Source organism: Neospora caninum, chromosome VI (assembly GCF_000208865.1).
Source record: "Neospora caninum Liverpool complete genome, chromosome VI".
In the NCBI taxonomy this organism is placed as follows: domain Eukaryota; phylum Apicomplexa; class Conoidasida; order Eucoccidiorida; family Sarcocystidae; genus Neospora; species Neospora caninum.
Window position 1 is genome coordinate 228,883 of NC_018392.1, and position 17,059 is coordinate 245,941.

The 17,059-nt window shown below is 55.6% G+C and overlaps 2 protein-coding genes across 2 annotated transcripts; both read left to right on the forward strand.

The window, feature by feature from the left end:
• Nucleotides 1–2,526: 2,526 nt before the first annotated feature.
• NCLIV_015700 (conserved hypothetical protein) lies at nucleotides 2,527–8,842 on the forward strand (the record flags this gene model as incomplete). The annotated part of the gene is made up of 5 exons (XM_003881762.1): nucleotides 2,527–3,060; nucleotides 4,450–5,079; nucleotides 5,511–5,855; nucleotides 6,706–6,945; nucleotides 8,309–8,842. 5 exons carry the CDS (start codon nucleotides 2,527–2,529, stop codon nucleotides 8,840–8,842), a joined length of 2,283 nt encoding a protein of 760 aa, XP_003881811.1.
• Nucleotides 8,843–12,326: 3,484 nt separating this feature from the next.
• On the forward strand, nucleotides 12,327–15,818 carry NCLIV_015710 (conserved hypothetical protein; the record flags this gene model as incomplete). Its single annotated transcript, XM_003881763.1, has 2 exons — nucleotides 12,327–14,103; nucleotides 14,428–15,818. 2 exons carry the CDS (start codon nucleotides 12,327–12,329, stop codon nucleotides 15,816–15,818), a joined length of 3,168 nt encoding a protein of 1,055 aa, XP_003881812.1.
• Between the last annotated feature and the right edge of the window lie 1,241 nt (nucleotides 15,819–17,059).

Sequence of the window (17,059 nt, forward strand, 5' to 3'; positions counted from 1 at the left end):
CCGCTCCCGTTTATTCCGCGGAACTTCGAAACTGTTGGGCATTTCGCTTCCCTCCTTGCGGCAATAATTGCTTTTCCTCGGATTTCTCAGGCCACCGTTGCGTGTTAACTGCTTGACACACTTTCCGCCTAGACTTGATTTCTCTAGAAAAAGAGGCACGCCGGAAGAATTCTGCCGACAACACTGTACAGGGTCCTCTTGTTCCGGAAACAGACAGGTCCCTTCTTTCTGTAAGAAACAGATTTCCACGCTGAGCGAAAAGCTCTTCCGTCAGTTTTATAGGTTGCATTTTGACATAGTTCCCACCTTCTGGTCTTTTACTCTCCACGAAAGAAAGACACACCAGCCAAAGCATGGAATAAAACCAAGAGAGCCGAGCGGTCGGAGTTAGAGAAGATCGATATTCATGCGGCGCTTTTCCATGGAAAGAGGGAATCAGCAAGCAAGTTTCTCCTCATAGCAGGAGGTCGAAGGCAGAAACGGAGCCAGCACATCACCATTCGTGTGGTAAAGTCCGAAACGGGTCTGCAGGATCGACCTTGACGGACTTTTCTGTGGGCTTCAAGACACCCAGCTGGTTCACACTTTTCCTGATAGACGAAAAAAAGCAGTCTAACTCAATTCCGGAACGTCGAACGAACATGAGGTCTCCAGTTCTATGCAGCTGAGTGACATCTCTGAAGATACAAGAGCGGTTTGCGTCGTCTGTGTCTGTGCGTCAACATTTCTATTCAGATAGGGACCTCCTCTTTCTTTCGTACTCTTCTCTTTCCTGCGTTTCCCCTCCTGGCGGGTTTTCCGCTTCAAACAAAAACACGCGACTTTCTCTTCCTTTGTGTCGGTTGCGGTCAAGCCTGGGGCCTCGTTCCCCGTCCGTTCTGAATCTGTTCTCCCCTCTCTCTGCGCTGAGTCTTTACACACGTGTTTTCGCTCACGTGCCACGCCAGAGAACTCCGTCGACGCCAAAGAGATGTGCTCCACTCTTCCCGAGCTTTGTGGTTTGTTCTGCGGTCTGGCTGCCGTTGTGCCTCTGCGGCGTGGTGTCTTCTCGCTCGTTCTCAGACACTTCCCGGGCTCTACTCAACACAGCAACGACGCCCTCTCGGATTTCTTCCTTTCGTTTGCAGCAATAAACGCGCTCGAACGAAACGTCGCGTGTAAAAGCGTCGTCAAAATCTGCTCCGCACGGCCTCTTTCTCTGACGCGAAATCGAGCGTTTGTCTTGAGAAAAATCGCGTGCATGTGCAGCGCCCATGCAGAGTCATTCGCGTGCGTGAGCAACTCCCGTGCCACTCAAAAGTCTCGTCTTCCGCGGTTCTGCATCGCCGGACAACAAGGCCGCGACTCTCTCATTCACGTTCCCTTCACAGCCTGTGTAAACGCCTCAGAAATCGCTTTTTTTCAGAGGAAAAGGCCCAACCCTAAAGTCCAACTGGGCAGCTTGCGCGGGTACGTCTCTCGACACCAGTGCTGCGTGGCCTACCGGACAGCCGAGTCCCTCTCGACGGCGAAATCACCGATTTTCCCGTCTGCGCCTTTCCTTTTACCAAACGCACTTTGGATGTTTGTCGCACGTCTTTGGCTTTCTCGAATTTTGCCGTTTTCCCCTAGTCAAAGTTCCCGCTAACCGACCTGCGTGCGGCTCCTCGTGCCACAACACGGGTCATCTGGGAGCGAAGCCTGGACTGAAGTCGCGCGTTTCCCATTCGTCGTCCGATTCACACGGGAGAGACTGGTTTCTTTTCTCCGCGTTCGCAGCGAATCCGTTTACTGCCCAACTTTCTCAAAACGCTCTTGGTTCCGCCGCGAGTCCTGTTCTCCGAACAACGGCGAGCGGCAAGTACCGCCGGCTGGTTCTGCGACTGCGCACATCTTGTCACGCCGGTGACTCCTCTTGTCTCTTCTTTCGTTGGCTTTCCTCCAGAGTTCTTCCGCATTGCGTTTCCGTTCCCAGAAAGACGCGCGTACTTCGCTTTGGCACGGTTCTTTGACGCATCAGAAGCCGGCTAGTCTCAAAGTTCTGAAGAACGCTTTTCTAGACCTCCACCGTGTTGACGCCCTTTCTGCGTGGTTGCTTTGGGAAACGTGAGCACCTCTCGAAAAACGGTCGCGTTTGCTTTCTCCCTCTTTCCTTCGTTTCCCTCCGAGCTGGGTGTATCGGCCCCAAAGGCCGCGGCGACCTCGGCGGGGGCGAACCTCATTGGGTCTCCTTTTCCTCCCATGTTCGACTTGAACATAAAACACCGCGCAAGGCTTGCCTCGCCGTGCGTTCGTTCCTGGTTCTTCCCCTAGAGCGAGATAGGCTTCTCTTTCGTTTCTGCCGTTTCTTGAAAAGCGCTCCTGCGTTCATCCACGGGCTCGGATTCCTCTTTTCTCAGGGGCGCTTCTTTCGTCGTTCCTCCCGCTCCTTTATTTCTCTCCTTTCACATCTTTCCTCGTTTCCTCGGCAAGGAGGATGTCTCCGCGGCGCCGTCCCCGTTTCGTCAAGACTTGGGTTCTCCCCCCTTGCCTCTGAAGACAGGAAACATGACTGCAGCTGCGGCTCTGTCGCGGCCGCGCTCTTCTGTCTCCTCGGAGACACCGCGCCCCAGCGCATGCACCTCGCCCACTGCCGCCGAGCGCTCTGGACGCTTCGCGTTTGAAGACGAGGGCGATCGACTCTCGCTGAGCGAAACTCCGCACACTCTGCCTCCCTCTTCACAGGGGAACTCGCCGTCCTCTGCTCCTCCGTGCTCCCCTTCCTGCCCGTCGTCGCCCTCTTCTCTCTTTTCTCCCGAGATCCTCCTCCCGCACAGGAGACAGAAAGCCGAAGACGCGCCTTGCGAAGAAAGTGGCGAGAATGGCGTCTCAGAGGCCTCTCCGAACGAGCGCCTGGCCCTCCCTTCGGAGACGGAAAGAACGCATGCAAGTGACCTCGTGAGAGACGGCGAATTCGAAACGGGGAGTGCTTGGGGTCTCTACATGCTCGCCAGCCTCGCCGTAGCAGCTGCCACGGCCTTAACGCGACAATTTGGAGGCGAGAGCACGCGGCGAAGATGTGAGACTGCCAAGCGGCAACAGGTGAGATCTCAGTCTCCTTTGCAGCTCATCTGATGCCTTCGCGGAACAAGTGAAAGTACCTAGAGACATCTCTGTACACTGATGCATGTACATCTACAGTATACAAATGAAAGTACCTAGTGACATCTCTGTACACTGGTGCATGCATATCTATAGTAAACACGATGTTGTCCGGTGCGTGGATTCATAGCTCTATAGACAGACGTACAAGATGTATATTCGTGGAACGCGTGTACGGAAGCATAGTTGTTTCGGAGAACGAGAACGTGAGTCTAGATAGTTCTACTCCTCTTGTGCATGTGCCGACATCTTGGAAGAAACACACTTTAAATTTCCATCGAGATGCATATACACATGCTTATCTATGTATTTTATATATCAATCGAACCACGTAGAGAACTACGTTTTGGTGCGCGCAGCTCCACGGTTGTTGTTGTCCAGTTCTCCACGAGGTTCCTTTTTCTTATCTGAGAAAGCGGCTTTGTCTAGCAAAACCCATCGAGAATGAAAACAGAAAGAATCACACTTTTCCATTTTGCCCCCCTCGCCTTGGCTTGGTTTTGTCGCCAGCTCTTCACACTCTTAGGGCTTCCTCTCCCGTCACCACCATCGAGTCCGCGTGCTCTCCGGCAGCATCACTCGTCTCCTCGTTCTCCTTCCTTCTCTGCCTCGTCTTCCCCGTTTCCCCCTCTTCCTCTTCCTTGGCCTCTTGCACGAACCGACAAACACAGTGACATCCCACAACCGGCCTCCCTCCCCTCCTTTTCCTGTTCTTCTTCCTCGTCTTTGCCTTTTTCGTCGCTTTCGAACACCTGTCAGGCTGTCGCCTCGTCTGTCGAGGGACAGAGGGAAGCCGAAAAGAGCGCGTTTCCAAACTCCCGTTTCCTGTCTTCTCTGCAACCCCCCGAGGCTCCTGTTTGTCACCTGACGATCGGCTCTTGTCCTCTCAGTCGGTGCGGTGACGCCAGGGACCAGCAGGGTGGTTGTTGCGCCTGTTCGCCGCACTCGCCTGTGTTAACGCGCCCTCTCCCGCATTTGCCGTTCCCTTCTTTGAAGGAGAAAGAGAGGTTTTTCGCGAGGCCAGGATCGCAGGTCGCCCTCCTCTACGAGGGATGGTTGATGAAGGAAAGCAAGTGGAGACGCGTCTGGAGACCGAGATATCTCATTCTGTTTGCAGTTTCCAAAGGACCGTGCGAGGCGGTCCATCGGCCAGAAGGCCGATCAAGAAAAAGAAGCCTTTCGTCCTTGCAGGAACAATCACTTCCTTCTCCGTATTTCCACTCGTCCCCTTGGTCTTCTGTCTGGGCCTCGGCCGCTTCCCGGAACCAGGTGCCGGTCTCGGTTGGCCAGCCTTCGAATCTTTCTTCCCACATGCTTTTGCCATGTCAGAAAAAGGGGGATCGGAGAGAAGAAGAGCAAGCAAGTTGCAACAGCGGCGAGCGGTCTTCTATGCCTCTGTGTTGCCCAGAGACGAGAGGTCAGGACGCCTCAGCTGACGGCACGCTCCTTCAGGGCCTTCTGTCTCCGTTGTTCTCGGGAGGGAAACGGGCACAAGAAGGCCGAAACGAAGAGCCCGCTTGTCTTGGAGCTTTTTCATCGCTCTTTGGAGATGCCGGGGAGAAAAAACGGCCGTTTCCCTGGAAGAAATGGAGAGAGAGAAGACAGTCCTCTGCCGAGGAGGACGGCGAATCAATGAACAGGAGCGGCAAGCAAGAGGCTGACGCGAAGGATGAGAGCGGTCGCGTCTGCGAGTGCTGCGCACGGGTCCAGCTCTTTCTTGCAGCCTACGAAGTTAATCCGAGATGTGCGAAGAACAGAAAAAGTGAAACAGGTGAATCTGCTCCGGGGTCCTTGACAGCGTCTTCGCTGCTAACTCGCACGGGGTGTACAGACACCCGACAAGGAGGACCCCGATCGTCTGCCAGTCATACAGACGATGAAGAAACGAAGGCTCTCGTCAACCTGCTCGGCCCCGAAGGCCCGTCGCCAACGGAGATTATCCCCCTCAGTCTGGAAGCTGTACGAGAGAATAAACCAGAAAATCCGTGTCCTTGCGTGTATATATATGCCTATATCTATGTGTGTGTAAAATGCACGCCACGTTTACTGAATAAACCGACGAAGAGAGGGAGAGATAGACAGATGCATCTTCATCTGTAGGGGAATTCGAGAAGGTTTTTTGCGATGCGAAAGGAACCGTTCTTTCACAAACACGGGTTTCCTGTGTTCGCTGAGCAGCGAGAAATCGTTACGAGAACAGCAGGCTGGCCTGCCTCTGTGGTTTGCGACCGTCTTTCTTTTGAATGGTGCATGTCCGTTTCGCATGCATTGAAGCCACACACAGATCTGTTCGCGCCCCATACATCTGTTTTCTCTTCAACTCCTAGGTTTGTGTGCATTGGTGTTTGAATATCTTGGTGTGTAGTTCTGTGTTTTTTCTGCTGTTTCAGCCTGTCCAGATTGTTCCGGCCGTGCTGCGCCGGTCGAACGTCCACGCTCCGCGTCTCTCTTCCGAGCAAGACAGCTCTTGCTCGATTTCTTCTTTGTCTCCTAGTCCTTCTGTTGATGATCCTTCGTCTCCTCTAGCGATGTCTTTGCGCTTTCTCTCATGCCAGAGGGAGCGTGAGGACGGAGGAGCGGTTTCTCTCCGCGGAGAGGGAGACGATTTGTTTCAAGAGACTCCAGTGTTTTCTCGCCCCTGGGGCGGAGACGAAGAGCAAGACGAGAACTGGGAGTGTCTTGAGGAGACAGAAAGAGGCGACAGCCAGGTGGACCGCATCGCATGCGAAACGCTTGTAAGCAGATTGTCGCGTTGATGGGGCGTTTATGCTTTTCTCTTTTTTTTCATGTCGTTTGCCGCTTGTTCTTCCTGCACATTCTTCTTTCCATTTCTCTTTCTTCATGGCTCTCCCGTGTCTTCTTTTCCTCGTTCCCGTGCCTTCTCTCTGTTCTTGCTCTCTTGTTTCTACTTCTTTCTATGTCTTCAGCAGTCTTCTCGTGAAGCTTTGTCTTGGTCTTTTGCCCCTGCGCCGCCCTGCAAACAAATCCGCTTCTCTCTCTTTTTTTTTGCTTACCTCCTCGCAGCTCCTTCGAGGCGTGGGCACCGACCGTCTCCTCCGGTTAGCTTCGTGCTCTCTGCTCGCGAAGACGGTCCATCACTGTTTTCCTTCTCGGCGGATTCGCTCTCTCTCTTCTGCGTCCTCTTCCTCGCGTTCTCCCTCTCCTCGCCGCCAACTGCATGCGTCCGCTTTCTCGTCTTGCCCGTCAACTCAGCAGTTTCCTCGTTTTCGGTCAAACGGAAGCGACACCACTGCTCCGCCTTCTCGTTTCTCTTCCTGCGCTTCGTCTTCTTCTGCGCCGTCACGTTCTCCTTCTCTCTTCTTTTCTTCTCTCGCGCGGGGGAAGATCTCATCTGTCTCCTCTTCTTGTCACTGCTCGCCGCGCACTGTGGGGAGCAGCGACTCGACAGGAAGTTTGAGAGGAGTCCCCGCCGCCCCCTCCTCGAGGCCTGGTCCTCGTGCCTCGGACGCTCGCGCGGGGTGCAGTGTATATACACCTCGAGCTGCAGGTGGCCAACAGCGGGGCCGTGGGGAGTGGACGGAGGAAGGCGCAAGTGCTTTTCTGTCTCCTTCTCTGCGCCCTCAGAACTCGACGGAGACCAGGGACGGACTGGGGGAGAGGCAGAGGGGCGGCAACGCGGAGGGGGAAGAAGAGATGGAGGAAGGAAAAGCGGATGCAGAGAAAGGGGAAGGAGCGATTGAAATAGAGGAAGAAGAAAGAGGGAGAGGTGAAGAGGGAGAAACAGGCGGAGAGGCAAATGGAGAGGTGCCGGGGCAGCGTGTGCTTCGGCTGGACCGGATGTGGGCTGGAGACAAGAGGGCGACGGTAAAGACAACGGAAAAGAGGGAGATGGAAGAGGAGAGGGAATGGCAGAGCGGGGAATGTCGAACTTTCTCTTTCTCACAACCAGAAGAAGAGAACAGGCGTTTTCTTTTTCGCGATTTCCAGGGCGCGAAAGAAGGCGATTTTCTGGAGGACACCCACGAAAGGTGCTCGAGCAGCTGCTGCGAAGAGGCCGGCAGCCGCGAGCTGCGGATGTGGGCCGAGGCGATCAATCTCTTCCTCTGGCCTCCTTGTCGCTCTTCTTCGTACCAACTGTCTTCTTCTTGTTCCCTCTGCTCTTCTCTGTACTTCCCGCACCAAGGGGACCAGGCGTCCTTTCCTCCCCTGGAGAGCCAGAACTATTGTGGGGCTCTCGCAAGGCAGACGCAGGTGCCCCGCGGGCTCCTGAAGACCCAGAAGTGTCTCCTTCCGTTTCTCACCCCACATCCACGCCCTGACGCATTTCTCCCTTCTTCCAGTCCCCTTCAACTTTTCCTCTCGCCTTGCCGATTCGCTGCTCTCTCGTCGGCGTCGACCGGCGACGCGTATCCGCACCTGGTCTCCTCGAAGGCGTTCCTTGGAGTCGACCTTCCGTGGGACGGCAGGGGGGCCTTCTCGGGTGTACATACAGCTAGTCGGTGCTGCTCCTTCGTCGCGTGCTGCGGGACTCGAGGGACTGTGTGTTGCTGTGCAAGGAGAGAAAAGAGGAGTCGAGAGAGAGCGGAAAGAAGCCTCGAAGAGGCGAGGAGTCTCCATCGAAATCGAGAGGGAGGCAACGACCTGTTCACTCCAAGGAGCGGCTCTGCTCCGAGCGTGGGGATCGACTGTCTCCACCCCACAAGGGGCAGAAACGGAGCGTGTGGGGCCGACTCGGGCCTGGCGGGAGGCATCGGCAGAGAGGACGTGAAAGGGACAGTGCGGCAGTTCGCTACAGGCCAAAGGAAACAAAGGAGGGAAGGAAGGGCCGTGCAAGTTAACACTGAGACCACGAACGAAGACGAAGAACGAGGCGACAAGAGACTTCGGCGAACCGGACAGCAACACTCCTCGGTTGCTCTTCTCTCAGAGGCTGGAAGGCCTTTGCCGCTGGTACGTCTGGCCTGTCTCCTTCAGTGGTCACGCCACACTTCCCGTAAATCAGTCCGTCTCTTCTGTCCTCTCCCTCGTCTTTCCTCGGTTTATTGGAGGCCCCCTTCGCAGGCTTTTCTTCTTCTCTGTTTTTTTCGACAAGATCGGTTCTCTCGATTTCTCCTGGCTGCCCAGCTTTGCTCTCCTTCCGTCTGTGTTTCCGCGTACGTCTCTCTCCAGTTTTCGCCTTTTTCATCTCTCGTCGTTCCGCCTGGTCCTCGCCGGTGTCGTCCTGCAGGCTCACCGATGGCTGCAAGCTGTAGGGCGCGAGAAACACGGTCTCCTTCCTGTCTTCTCCCGAGGTGGCCCGGAGCACGTAGCTCAGCAGCCTGTCTGTGCGGAATCTCGCTCGTATTCTTCCCCCGTCGGAAGCGCGCGGCACCACTGGCAAAGCCGAGAGGCTCTTCTGCTCTGTCTTCTCCAAGCAGAGAGAAGAGCAGGTCAGCAGCGCGCGCATGCCTCTCATTCCGTCTCCTGTTCCTTCCGTGGTCTCGTCAAGAGTCCCGCGGGGGGCTATCTGAATCAGCTGCGCGAACAGCTTGCACTTGGCCCATCAGATGAAGGCGAGACGCTTCCTGCGTCGGCCAGTCAGCCTCTGTTGCCTCTCCCTGGGGGTGCCTCCAACCCAAATGCGAAAGGGCCGTGGAGAGCAGCGGCGAGCCACGAGACGGCAGATGACAACTGGGTCAAATGGTGGTGCGATCGAATCGGCTTCGACGATTTGCGTCTCCGCCTCTTCACCTACGCAGTAGCCAATAAAGGATCTCTGTGAAAGACTCTTCAAAGAGACGCTGACCGGAAACGAAGAAGGCCACACATCTACATGGGTGTTACTCGGACGCCTTTACACGTATATGTACACACATGTGTGTCTGTTTGTACGAATACGACACGTGGGCGCCTCGATGCATACTGCGATCGACATCGTATTTGGAAAGAGGTGCACATACACTTCAATCCGTATGTCGGTTTACGCATATGTACATATATATATATATATATATGAGCCTAAATATATATACGTAGATGAGATTCTATCGATTGGGGTTCATAAATATATATGCGGGATGCGGAAAGTACATTAAACTTGTGATTGGGACAGGTGGATGGTGGCAGCCCGGTTTTGGGGTGTAAGGTGTATCTTTGTGTACAGTGAAACAGGCAGAGACGCCCGTGTTTGGTTTCGGCGACGGCTTTCGACGGCGCGGCGCCTGGTATAGGGAACGATTTTCAACGAATGTTTTGGCACTCTTAGGGAAACGCGAGAAACTTCGGCATGGCCTAGACAGTTTCCCCCGTTTTCTTGCAAGAAAGGGGAAATGGGGCAAGAGGACAGAGAAGGAGAAATGAGAAGAAAGCAGAGAGAAGAGGAACCAGTACGCGGGGGAGAGAATGGCGACATGAACACGAGGCGAGAACAAGGGCGGCGAAGGATCGGAAAAGGAGGGAAGTGAGAGTCCGTGGCGTATTCCGTCCGTCCTTCTTCCTTTGATACAGGAGATGACGGAGGAAAACGGGGTGCGATTCCAGTTCCGGCCTTTCTCAAAAAGAGTGCTTCTTTGTGCGTGCTCTCTCGAAAACAAGCGCTTCCCGCATCTGTCGCTCCTCCCAGTTATACCAGTCCCTTCTTTCGTTTGCTTTTTCCCTCTCTCTGACGGCCGTCGCCATTCACATCCACTTGCAAAGATCGGGGCCAATAGCCATCGCCATGGGCCGTCGAGTTCTTCTCAATTCCCTGATCGCTCCAGACGTGTTTATTTTCCTCGCTTCTTCTAAAGGTGAAGGAAAACGAAGGCAACGAATCTGAAATTCTGTGGCGACCTCGCCCCCGTTTGCCTGTCTTCTCCGTCCTACGCCAGGACAGAAAAGGTGAAAGAGGGGAAACGCACAGAGGAAAAATCGATGCTTGTGACTCTTGTGGTGGGGTCTGGGTCCGCGCTGTCTCCCGCTGCGGAAAGCGCGGCGACAGCTTCTGGAAATCTCGGTGTCGATCCCCGTGAGGCGGTCTTTGCTGCCTGTCCTGTTAGTGTACCACTGCAATACTTGACAACCGAACCGTGTTTCGCGAGCGCGCAGCATTTGACTTCGAACAACAACAAAGGAAACTCTTCTCCCTGGACACGTGCATATTTGAAGAGATATCAAAACACGTTGGCGTGTATCTGTCTTTCTAGGCGCTGTAGACATGAAAATATGTCCTTAACCATAAATAAACACATGTATGTATAATTATGTACATACATCCTCTCGTGGCTGTACGAGGGCCATGGTACGCGAGAGGCGTTTGGTTCGTGTGAGCGCCTCTTCGACTGTCTTTCCTCCCCGTACCGGAGCGTTGTTGCTCTCGCCGAGAGGAAAAACGGTGCTTTTTGAAGAAGCGAAAGCAACGGCAACCGACACTCGCCCTCCCAGAGCGCCACGCTGCAAAGCACACCCAGGCGTGAACCAAAGTTGACCGAAAAGCAACGAGTTCCCCCAGTGTCCCCGTGATCGTGTGCGGAACTACAGTGTCTAGACACCGGAACTGTCAACCCGACAGCGGATCGTGGAAACGCTATACAGGGTTTCCTTAGAGAGATCACCAGGCCACGAAAAAGAAGGGAGACCTGTGAAGGGAAGAGGCACATGGAGGTTTGAGGTAACTTACCGCGTCTTCACATCTGCTTCAACTCTCCGACGGACAACTAGCCTCCCATCAGCCTGAAAATGTGTGTCATGAAACAATCGGGAGAATACCTATGTGCATATGCAAATATTCAAGTTGATGAGTACACCTATATCCATGTGGATGTGTATGTTTTTCAGCATCTGTGTCTTGATCCGTTTGAGGCGAGGCGAGTGGCGTGTGTGCCGTGCGCGTCGAGCTCTGATTCGCTTTGTGTCTGAGGAAGACAAGGCCAGCCGACTCCGGTAAATTCCTGCTGACGCGAGCCAGATGGCGTTCCTGGACAAAGCACCAGAGGTGGGAGACTCGCAAGTCTTTGTACAGCCGTTCTTAAAGCTGAAGGGGCCAAATTTTCTCTGGGAAGCCCCGAGAGACTCGAGGGCAAGTCTTCGAAAATAAGCCGAGGAGTGGCCCAGGTGACAAAGCGCGAGGCAGTGGTTGAAACCTTTCCCGTTGCTCTTACGTCTCCACCTGAGAAGAGCCGGAGCAGAAGAGCCCGCTGTTCCCTGGGATCGGACGAGCTGCGGTTCCTTTTTCTCGCCTGTGGCGTATGCGCATCTTGCGATTCCGAGATAGGATGCTCGCTATCCTTGTTTCCCTTGTTTTCCTGCGTTCTGTAGACCCTGCGAAGAGAAAAGAATCGACTTTCGTGATACCGCGGCGTCAGAAGACTTCCGGTGTATGTACACCCCCCGGGGCGCGCTGAGGGCGATCTCTCTCAGCTGGAGAGTGGAAGCGTTGTGCGAGCCGGAATCGAGAGGCCGTTTGTGGCCGTTTCCTTTGGTTTTTTTTCTTTTTCGGCTTCCCAGAATATCACTAGGCTTCTCGGCAGCACATGTCCCGTCATCTTTGCCGTCTTGTTTCCCCACCCAAAGTCCGCTCTCACTTCGTTTTCCTGTGCCAATCGCGCACCTCTTCCCGAGCCGCCAACAGCGTTCTCACCCCCCTCTGTACCCTCGAACAACTTTGCCGTGTTCCATCCCTCCCTTCTCCATTGTCTTTCTTTTCTTCTTCCGGAACAGTAGATAAGGCAGCAGCTTTCGTGTCGCCCCGTGCTTGGGTATGCGGAGGGCGATTCCGTCCCTTCTCTGTCTCCTCGTCCTGCGGGCGGCGGTCTACTCCCCGTAGGCGTTTGGTTTTTTTCACGCCGTATTCCTCGCCTTTTCTTTTCACCTTTGTCACAGAACCCTCTCCTCTCTCTTTCGTCTGTATTTGTCCTGTATCGCGCCGCCCGTGCTCCAGTCCTGTCTACCCCTTCTACACGTACCCTGTCTTCCTTTTTTGTCAAGCCTTGGGGTGCACAACACCCGCTGGCGCCTGTCTCTTCTATCAACTGTGTTTCTTGGCATATTCTTCCTTTTCCCTCGCGCGGTGCGCTTCCTCTCCGTCACGTATGCCGACCACGGATACAAACAGCGGTTAGAGCTTCCTGATATCCAAGCGGGTCTCGCTTCTCGTTCTCCTTTGTTTCTGTGCCTCTCGGGCCCCCTCGCGCGCGTCAGGTCTCCAGCTGCGCGAGACATGCTCCCTCTGCACTACAGGGAGAGACTGCCAGGTAGTTGAGTTGTCCCCCGTGTCGCTAAATCGTGCCATGATGTCGCGCAGCAGCCGCGAAGGCTGGTCGGAGCGGAGAAGCGAGAGGGAGAGAGAGAGTTCTTCTTCCTCCCGCCGAGATCGAGGGGGAGAGACGAGGCGCAGCGGTGGAAGTCACTCGGGTGCGAATGAGAAGTCCGAATCGTACTCGAGCAGTCGCAAGCGCACGTCGTCTTCCTCTTCGTCTTCGCCCTCGTATTCAGGCAGTCACAGTTCCGACCGCTCCTCCCGGAGACACGAATCGGAGCATGACAGGTCAGGCGAGAAAGAGGCGCGCGTTTCTTCTCCGTCGTCTCGTCGTCCCTCTTCCCCCCGTCAGCGTTCGTCTTCCTCGTCCTCTTCTTCCCGAACGTCTTCCTCGTCGTCTGCGTGGCCTTCCTCGCGTCACGCATCTTCTTCCTGGTCGCGCAGTTCCAAAGAAGGCTACAGCTCCTCTTCGCGCCGAGAAAAGAGCCGGTCTCCCTCGCGGAGAGGCCGCGAGGGTTCTCGCGAGAGCCGCTTCGACCGGCGCCAGGGCTCTTCTCGGGTGTATGGACACTCGAGTCGGAGTGGAAGCCGCGAAGGCCGCCGAAGCACGAGCGCGATCAGCGACTCCCGAGAGAAAGACCCGCTCTCGGGGCCGGCGGGGACCAGCGACTCGGAGCAGGAGGCGTCTCGGCGCGACAGCCGCAAAGACGATGCAGACGAGGTTCTTTACTCCTCCATTGCGGTTTTGGAAAACATCCCAGAGAACTGTACCGAGGAGGACGTCGAGGAACGCGTCCGGTCCGTCTCCATTTCCAAGGGATTCTCTGTCCCGAACGGCGTCACGTTCGCGCAAATGACACCGCAAGATCTCCGGGCTCAGCTGGGGAAGGCCTCGCAGAAAACGGAGACATCCGAGCCTGCGGACGCAGTAATGACTGTAGCCTACGTCGATTTCCCCTCCGTCGACGCCGCCGCCAAGTTCCGGCGGTCTTGTCGAACAGGCGCACTCTTCCTCTTCAATCGCCACTGCGCCGTCCACCAACTTCCCGACCGCACCGCCGCCCTGGAAGCCGACGCGGGGCTCGCGGGCTCGCGGGGGCGCAGCGGCAAGGCCGGCGCGGTCTCTCTGCGCAGCGAGAGCTGGGCGTGCTTCCGCTGCAACGTGTACAACGTGGGTTCGCGCGCGTGCGCCAACTGTGGGGCGGCCGCCCTGGACGCGGACCCGGCGCAGGCCTCGACCGGAGACACCCGCGGTCGCGGCGCGAGGGGGACCGGCTCGGGCGCGAAAGGGACAGAAGCGGGCGTCGGCGGCTGGGGCTTCGACCCGGTGGAAAACCCATCTGCCTGGATGGTGGTCATGGACGTTTTGGGTCTCGAAGTCGAGGACTTCTTGAAGGCCTTCCGCCGCGCGAGCCGGAAACTGCAGGCCGCGGGGGAGGCGGAGGCGAAGAAATCTGGGGACCCGAGCAAGGGCGACTCGGGCTCCGGGGCCTCGGGACGCCTCGAGATTCAAAAATGCGTCTACGTCGAAGACGGCGCAAAGGAGGGGGGCGGGAGGCCTAACCACTTCCTCCTGCTCCGCTTCAGCGCCTCCGACGTCGCCATCGAGGGTTGGAAGTGCGTCAAGAGTCTCGTGGGCAAGGAGGTCGCCAGTCAGCTGTGTGGGGCGCGGGCCCAGGTTCTGACTCGGAAGGAAAAACAGTCCATGCAGGAAATGCTGAAGATCGTGGAGAAGACCGGGTCGCGAGACGACAGCAAGGACGTCTCTGTCCTTCGCGTCAAACTGAAGGACCTGCAAGACATTGCAAGTGAGGGCTCTCCCCCGCTCGGAGAGACGCGAAACGGAAAACAAATAGAAGGCGTGCAAAAAGAAAAGACTAGATATCTCGGAGCATAGAGAGAGGGTAAACGTAGAGAAGTCGACCAACCGAGAGAGCGATACACGCAACGCGACGGAAAGTCCCCAAAGTTTTCAGTGGTCGGCAACACAGTATATGACAGTCACGGCGCATGCCGAAAGCGCAGAAGACAACAAAAGAAAAACGAGACATCCCCGGAAACAGCAAACTACGTTTTTTCAGTCTCCGTTTTGCTTTTTGCTGGGTGTCTCCTCTTTCCCTGTATTTCCTCAGAGGCATCTTCGGTGTATGAACAGCTCCTGCAACAGTGGCAAGGCCTGCTCCTCCCTCTGGCGACGAACCAGCCGCCGCCCCTGACGAATTTAGACGAGAAGAGCGGCTACTACTACGACGCATCCATCGACTTGTACCTGGACCCGACGACGAACTACTACATGACTTCCGTGGGGGACTACTACATCCACGACGCGAACGCCTCGGCTCTGAGGCGTGTGTGCTCTTACGCGGACCAGCAGAAGCTGCTGGAACAGAGAGCCGAAGGTGGACGCGCCAAGGCAGATGGGGCTGGGGAGGCGGAGGGTGCGCGGGGGAGCGGCGGGGGCCCGTCCAACCCCGTGGACACTGTGGCATCTCTGCTGGCGGCGGCGCAGAAGACGGCGAGGGCGGCCAAGGACGCGCTGGAGCGAGCGAAGGAGCAGCGGGGACTCGATGAGGAACAGAAGCGGCAGAAAAGGCTGCAGGAGTTGCAAAAACTCGAAGACCAGCATCGACAGAACATGAAGCAGAAACAGCTACAAAAACAAGCAGCCTGCGACGCCATGTTCGACGAGTCCCAGGCGGGGTATGGACACGACCCCAACATGTTCACGCAGAATGGCTACAGTGCAGGTGGAAACGGTGGCGGGGCGTTTGGGCGGCAGATGGGCGGCGCCGGCCCTGAAGACGAGATGGCCCAAAACTTTGCGGGGAGGTTCGCGGGTTCGGCTCCTATGGGCTACGGCTTCCCTTCGGGGGGCGCCGGCGCTTCGGGCGTGTCTCCGAGCCTAACCAGCGGTGTCTCCGCGGGGCAGATGGGGTTCACCCCGCCTCCGCCTCCCCCGAGCGGACGAAGTGGAGGCGTGCCTGGGAAGGAGGGCCAACAATTTTTTCTTCCTCACCAGTACGGAGGAGAGAACGCAAACGTGGCTGGAAGAGGGAGGGGGAGAGGTGGAAGAGGCGGGGGCTTCAGTGGCTCTGACCGTGTGTTCGAAGACTCGCGACCGGGGTTCCTGGGCGTCTCGGGGATCTTTGAAAGGGGCGGGTCCACACAGGAAGACGAGGAGAGTCTTTCGCTCCCGAGCGGACAAATTGCAGAGGAGGGTGGGGCGAGAGAGGGACGAGACGCAGGAGGAAAAGAAGGAGGGGCGGGCATCTCTGGAGAGAAGACGAGCAAGGGAGACATCCGGGACGCCGGACAGAACGGCGAAGAAGACAAAGAAGAGGAGGCCTTCTGCTTCTTGTGTCTGCGCAAATTCACGTCGAAAGAGAGCCTGGCGGAGCACGAAACGAAGAGCAAACTGCATGCGTGGTTTGTCAGCGAACACGAGAAAAACCAACATCGACGAGAAGAGAAAAGAAAGAAAGAAATCGAACTTATGCAACTCTTGCAACTCCAGCTTGCATAGCCGAACGGGGGGAGAGAGGCAGACTGGGACAGATATGTGGGGGAAAGAGGACAGGGAAGTCGAGGTGTTTATTTTCGGTAGCAGACGCGTCATCTGAAAATGCTGGGATGTTCAAGTGCAGGAAGATACAACTGAGGACGAGAAAGGAAAAGATGGGTGGCAGTGAAGAGCAAACAAACAGTGAAGTGAAAAGGAAAGAAGAGAGGGAGAGGAAATGGAAGGACCATGTATCTGCTCCGAGGTCAACTTTGTTTCGAGAACGAGAAGAGGACGAAACAAAGGCCGACTATAAGCAGGAGAACGCGAGAATAAAAATGCGTTTTTAAAGGGGAAGGGAACAGAGAAAGAGTTGTGTGGCGAGTGGAAAGCTGTGTATAGATTAAGGATGAGGAGTCTGTCGCTTGGTCGGCTCGACAAAGTGACGTTTTTTCCGGGACAGAGAGACGAGAGATCTTCATTTTCTCATCTCTTTTTGTCCCTTGCGTTTACACCTCTTTGTTTCTTCTTTCCTTCGGAGACGCCGGAACGTCCTGCTGCCTGTATCAGAGAAGAATTAATCTTTTTTTTTTTACCCAGGGAGCAGTTGGATACGTGGCGGCCTTTGCCCTTCCAAGTGAACAGAATATCACTCACACATCGTTCCACCCTCTCCTCTTTCTCCTGTCTTCTCTGTATCTTCTCTCATCATTTGGCCTTTTCCCATCATTGACTCTCTTCGCTCTGTTTCTCTTCCTTTCTACACCTCTAGCATCTGTCACTCGTGTTGTCGACGCAGTTGGTTGTACTCCGGTGAGGCGACGCACCCGTCGCCCTTACGTTGTCCTCCCCGACTATTCCTCCAGCACGGCACAGGTAGAAGACTGGAGAATATGTAAATATTTGTGTTTATTCTACAGATAGCTCTAATTCGCTTGGGCAGAAGCCTACACATATCTACTGGCCGGGGGGTTGGGTTTGGAAGATTCTTAGAAGGTAACGTCTTGCAACCAGTGGCGAATTCCCTGGCACTTTGAGAGGGTAGGATAGTATTTGTCAGGTTGACGCATGAGGGGCGGAGACTTATCCGGAACAAGAAGAACGGCAGGAGACACGCCACCCGCAGGCTGCGTTTGTCTCCACAAATAGGCACAGCAGGACGGCGTGAGTTATCTTCTTCTTCAGCTCCTCCAAGCGACTCGCAAAAGCTTGCTAGAAAACCAGACACTGTCACAATTGCTCACGAAGTAGCCGTGGTCGTGCGA